Consider the following 6,779-nt stretch of genomic DNA (forward strand, 5'->3'; position numbering starts at 1 on the left):
ACCCAAGAGAGGTGGTATTATTTTACCAGATATACTTGTTACATCAAATGAGCAAACGTTTCCGATTCAAACCTTTTGTCAAGCTTGATTAAGATTTTAATTAGCATTTAAGTGCATACTCAGGTGTTTACTAAATAAGCCTATGGTTAATGTTTCGTCATTGTTGAATAAATGACACATTCCATCCAATTTGGTGGTTATCTCCTTTTTGTCTCGTATTGACTGATCTCCTGTGGCAAAATATTATCGAACCAATTTAGATTTAAAAGCATGAATAGCATCTGACCAAAAGGGATGCCTGTGCAGGTTTCTTTTTGTGCTAATGACAGTTTATGTTAATGCCGGATTAAAAGTTAGTGTGCTATGGAATACTGGTGTGCAGTATATTTGAGTGAGATTGCGATATTTTTGCGCTACTGCGCGATTCTGATGGACTTTTATAGTGAGAATTTATAGACCAATTAAACGCCTGGCTCCTTTAAACATTTTTTTTACAATCGCCATATTCTGTTTTGATGTAATGAAGGCAGTGGAGGAATCAATTGAGGCTGAACCGGCCCGGGCCTCCTCAATTTTTGAAAATTATTTTTTAAAAATGGAGGAAAAATGAAAATTATAAATAAATTTAGGTATGAAAGTGCGATATCCGCCAATCTAGAGGTGCTATAATCATAAATTTGTTTTACCTCAGCCATAACCATGGTGTTTCTGAGGTCGTATTCACCTTCCGTCTGTGAAAGTCCCTCCGTGGGTCCCCTCTATTTCGCATTTCTGGATCATAAAGCTAATGTGGTCCATATAATTGATTGAACAGACGCAAGAAAACACGATCCACAAGCAGAACGACTTAGTACGAAACGCCATTGTATTGCTGTTAAAACGTCAATTACTTGTCAGTAGTACACCTAAGGCTCTTATATTCATTAATTCTTCCAATACATTGATTATTACTGGGCATGATTTGGTTAACCACACCTAAAATCATTTATTAAATTCTTACAATAATATTAATAATAACACACTATATTACCAACCTATCAATTTTAAGTTGCATATTAAATAAATTTAGAGAAAAGAACGAGACGACACTTCCTTGGGGGACCCGTGTCGATAACGCAAACTTTATATACTGTGCAGTAATTAACATCTTCCTTAACTTGAACGTACTAGGGATCACTAAGAAACCTACTAAAGACAGTCAATCAGATGTTGACTAGCAAGCATTTCAATTAATTTGTACATAAGGTCGATGCTATAGCGTTAAATGCACTTGAATAATCTATACAAAGTGTTTTGACGTAAGTTCCAATGCTAACGAGATAAATAACATTCAATATAATTAAGGTAAAAAGCAAGAGCATCATTAGCACTTTGGCCTTTCTTATAAGTCTTTTCAAGTGGGTCCTGAGAGTCGATGTTTAGAGTTTAAGCAGAGCCGCTCGACGAAACAATTACACTAGAAGTGATGCATATAGGTTTAAAGTCATTAAACTCGGTTTCATAATCTCATAAATGGGAATGATTTCTGATGTATTTCATATTTAAGGAACATTCTGTTCTAATCTCATTTGAAACTTGAAACAGGAGGAAGCTCAAAAGAGCAGTTCTTGAGTATGCAGTTACTAAGGCCTAATCTTGATCTTGTCCCACACTCACGCCCTTTTTATTTTAGCTTTGTAAAATACATTTCAAACATTAGATTCGTTTTCACAATCAAAGTCACATTTGTGATTTTCATCAACAACAATTCTTCCGAGTACTGATAATCAGATTATTGAAGTATGTACTAAATTATAGGTTTTAACTCATTACTTTATCCTTACCCACGTGACTGCTTTCTTTGCTTCTTCGAATGTGTTAAAGAAGATAAAGAGACTTCACATAAATTAAGAAGACGTTGACCATTGATATTCCAAATTAAAACCATTCATGATAAAAATGTGTGGTTCATATTCTTTTGAGTTTTCAATTCGAAGTACTTCTGCTCGTGTCAACTGGATTATAACATACACATTGTTAGAACTGGTTATTATCATGGTGATAGTAAACAATGAGTAAAGACGTGCTTCATTAGTGCAAAATACATAACGCAAAAACTATCTCTTCTCTTTTATCTATCTCTCAAGATGTATTGTCAACTTAAAAAAAAAAACCACAATAAAAAAGTACACCATAACAATCAATAAATAAATGTTTTAATGAGTTTTCTTAAGAGATCTAAATATATTTTGCTTTGCATGATAACCACCATGATTGCACTATATCTGGGGGACAATTGATGACAGAGTGGTAAATACAAGTAAAAGCAGGCAAATAGGCTATCATCATGAATTTTCGAGAGATGGTTTATTTCGAGAGATTCTTGCTTGCTCGTGGGGGTGTGAGAGGTCTTCCCACCGATTTTCATGATACTCCATTCTGGGACTCTGCTGGAAATTTGGGACCCCTGGGCCTAAAATATGGTCCTTAGATTAATTAAGCATTTTATGGTAGTCAGACATCAACTTGTTTTTCCATTAACATATTACGAACATTGACACTTAAATATTTTCATTATTCAATATACACAAAACTTTCTTGCAACATTTCTAAAAAAAAGTTTCAAGTTTTCTTTTTTCTCTCATTTTTACGTAAATTACATAATGCAGAACCTGTGATCGACATTTAATAAAGGTAAAGTTAATGTGTAAAAGTACACAGAACAAAAAAAAAAGAAAAAAAAGATTAAATAATAATATCTATATGTGTGATTCGTATATATCATAATTTATTATAAAAACATTGCATTAACGTCACTATTTATTTTAAAGTGGTCTATGATTGGAGGGAAAATGTTCAGTTGGGTCTGCCAAAAACCACGGGCTTTGGTCTCTAAATAGAGGGAACCTTTAATTGGAGAGAATATATATATATATATATTCAAATTTGATTAATTCAAAATACTAGGCCTTAACCATAATTGGACGTCATTCCAAAACTGGCAACTTTCTTGCAACACTTCTAAAAAAGACTTTCAAGCTTTCTTTTTTCTCTCTCTTTTTTACATAAATTACATAATGCAAAACCTGTAATCGAAAATTGGTAAAAAATGATTAAATAATAATATTATTTTTTAAATGTATACTGAATATATATATACAGTACGGTATGTATGTACATATATAAACCTTGATAAAGACCTGAGGATAGGTCGAAATATTGGTTTTCTCCAATAAAGTGTTTGTAAAGTCTATACATGGTATTCATTTCCTATATTCTTTTGTTATAAATATATATATATATAAATTAATATTTCATGTGTTTCAATGTCTATCCTTGATATACCGTTTTTATCTAATTTGATTTCCCATATTTCTAATGCCGGTTTTTAATCTTTGAAGGAATTTGATTTTTCTATCATTCTTAATGTGCAATACTTTAAATTTGTCTACTTGAATTGATGATTTTATGTATTGTAATGCGCTTATGATTTTTTTTTAGATACGGCGCAATATAAACGCTTTTTTTATTATTAGTATTACTATTAACGGTAAAAGTATTTTGTATTAAAACAATTTCAATTTTGTATTAATTTTGTATAAAAATATTTTATAAATCACATAATGCAGAACATGTAATGTATATAAAAATAATGAATGTTTCATAATCAAAATTTTTCAATTTTGTACAAATTTCATAGAACGAACGTTACTCCAAATAAAGAGAGGAAGGCCATGATTCAACGAGAGAAGGCTGTTGCTCATTGGATATTTTCCCCCCCCCCCCTTCCTCCGGATATTTTCCATCAGTATTTTGCCAGCTGTGACATTTGCCCGATATATTATTCTATATTTATTATTATTAATAATAATTATCTTATGAAAACTAAAAAAGTATCATACTTATACAAGATGTAAGCCAAACGATTCAGTTGTGTATCATTTTAATGGCCCTGGCTGTGATTGTGACTATATTGGTCAGACAGGCTGGTGCCATATAACTGAAGTATCTGAACATTCTACACTCTCTTACAGTGTTATTCACATTTAAAAACAATTTCTTTGTTAATTATAAATCGCTAATATATTCCAACACTACAATAATTGATAGTTCATTTAACTGATCCTATCTACTATTCGGGTGGTGGTAAGCCCTGGCTATCCATCGCCTTAATCTATGAAACTGTGGCCTCAATATAAAGAGAGTTGAATTTGTTTATCGGATATTAATCCAACCTCCATTCCTAACTCTCATAATCACCATTGCTTTACTTGCTTTGGTTATCCCACCATTTGCATATTGTAGCATTTTTTGTAATCACCTGGTTCTCATTCCTGAAGATGAACAATAAAAATGAAAACGTTAAATCATTGTCTCCCTCTCTTTATTTTATGTCATTTAAACTAGCATCTGCTGGTTGTTGTAAAAAAATTGTAACCAAAATGTTTGATAGCAATTTCATATTAACATGGTATCCTTTCAAATTACTTACCTACCTACCAGTCAGCATCATGCATTATCTGCACTTGTTGCCTGAGTCTAATAATGATATGATTAACAAGCACTGTACAGTCACTCTACATTTTTAAAGCATTTTAAAATTATACAGTTAGAAAATGTCAAAGGGTCGGTACATACCGTACCATATTTAGTTGGTTCGTTAAGATACTCCATTAATGTTTAACCAATCCTTTACTATCAATATACCCTTTTCATATATAGACCTATATATATATATACTGTATATATATATATACATATATGTGTATATATATATATATATGTATATATATGTATGTATGTATAGCCGTTTATAAATCATAAAGAAAGGTAAATACAGTGTGCGAATAAAGGACGTGATACATCGTGTAGCGTAGCTCTCAACGAATGTTGTCTTATAAATATATAAATAATCAATTAGCATTGCAAAAATGAATAACGGCGATGATGAATTGAAATGGAAAGAGGCATTCAAAACAAGCAAAGCTATTTCCTATGAAGCCCCGTACAAAAAAAAATGGTCGACTTAACTAACTTAACTAAGTAAAACTATACCCTGCCAGACACCATCCCGGTATTTCTACAAAAAGTTTCGGGTGAAAATAAAAAAAGTTTAAAAAATAAAGAATTACAAATACTTCATTTTCGGTTCCTTATACAGCTGTCTTTTGAAAGTAAAATGTGATTTTGAGATTTTAATAATTGAGAGAAGTTATTCCATATTTTTACACCTTGGTATGTTATATATTGTTGGACTATTTGAGTTTTTTTTAAATGTATACGAAGCTGATTTTTATTTCTGGTATTGAGGCCGTAGTGTGATCCAACTATCGTTTGAAAATAACTGTCAAAGATAGATGACAAGCGTTTACGGTATTATATTGACATATAACAGTCAACAATACTGATTAATTAATTTACAGATTGAAATACATATTAATTTTAGTTATATGGTTGTAAAATTTGTCAACATACATACGACAATAATGATAATATAATAAAATCTCAGCGTGTTTAAATGAGTTTATAATTCTTTTGTTTTAATACAATGTCATTGAAGCATGAAGAAAATGTATCTCCGTAATTGAAGTTACTTTTTAAAAAGATTTAACTCAGAATTTAGTCCCTATTAACATAGTTTTTCATTAGACGACGTAAAGCAGATGAGAATTGCCTATGACGGAACACGTAGATGAACGGGTTGATGGCCGAACTGCTGCATAGCAATACCTCCGACATCAATTCGTACCAGTATATATCCGAACGTTCAAACCCAAATAAGAAGATTACAACTCTGACAGAATAAGGTACATAGGCAACAGCGAATAAGCAGACCATCAAAGCGCTTGTTTTAGCTGCTTTAAATTTTTTATGAGCTGATGTTTGTGTGTCGAATGCATTCTGAGCCGCGGCTATGGCGTTCCTGTGCTTTCTTGCCTCCATGAAAATTCGAAAATACATAATAATTAATATAACCACACCTGTTGGAATAATGATCAAGATCAGGCGACGTTGAACTTCAAAGCCTTGTGGATTCATCTGGTAACAAAGGAAAATTCCTTCAATTCGTTTGGTCTTCCAGAACACTTGGACGCTGGCATACAGACCGGCTAGAATCCAAGAAAAAACGATAGCACAATAAATTCGTGTCTGAGTAATAATTTGTCCATATCGTAAAGGTTTAATTATTGCAACATACCGGTCTGCAGTAATAAAAATGAGATGGAGAAACGACGCCGACACAAAAAATTTCACAGGTATGTATTGTAACTGACAATCAACGACGTTCTGCAGGAGAAGGGATCCCCGCACGACAAGCCCCCACACGAAGGTGGGGACACCGATGATCCCCGTAAGTAGATCAACTAATGCTAAACTAGCAAGTAAAGTAAACTGTGGCTGTTGTAAACTAGGAGTTCGGTGAATGACCATAAGAACAAATGCGTTTCCACAAATGATCACAAAGTCTAATGGAATATAAACAGTTGAAACAAATATTAGACTATTCCTTATTTCGTTGGTCGAGTTCCGGGTGTTAATAGCAAACTCATCCATTCTAAAGCCAGACGGAATCTAAACTAACCACATACTGCACTGAGAACCGAAACGCACAGCATATAGATTAATGTTAATGTCGTGACGTCATATATTTCCTTATAGGCCAATACATAGGAGATTATACATTAATACACATATGCCTAAATAGACAGATCACACGAACACAAATATTTTAATGCGTTCTTTAATCGCATTTAATGAACTCATCAAATATATAATTGTACAAACACGCGCGCTTGGAC

General features: G+C 32.5%; 1 protein-coding gene across 1 annotated transcript; it reads right to left on the reverse strand.

Moving 5' to 3' along the window:
* Positions 1-3,617: 3,617 nt before the first annotated feature.
* Positions 3,618-6,534, reverse strand: LOC117113536 (trace amine-associated receptor 8c-like). The gene has a single exon (XM_033256896.1). It carries the CDS (start codon positions 6,532-6,534, stop codon positions 5,599-5,601), a length of 936 nt encoding a protein of 311 aa, XP_033112787.1. The 3' UTR covers positions 3,618-5,598.
* Positions 6,535-6,779: the final 245 nt, after the last annotated feature.

Source organism: Anneissia japonica, unplaced genomic scaffold (assembly GCF_011630105.1).
Source record: "Anneissia japonica isolate Jap-2015-1 unplaced genomic scaffold, ASM1163010v1 scaffold287748_len1686314_cov196, whole genome shotgun sequence".
In the NCBI taxonomy this organism is placed as follows: domain Eukaryota; kingdom Metazoa; phylum Echinodermata; class Crinoidea; order Comatulida; family Comatulidae; genus Anneissia; species Anneissia japonica.

Excerpts from the sequence above, each read along its gene's own strand:
- LOC117113536 (XM_033256896.1), bottom strand. The coding sequence starts at position 6,534 with ATGGATGAGTTTGCTATTAACACCCGGAACTCGACCAACGAAATAAGG.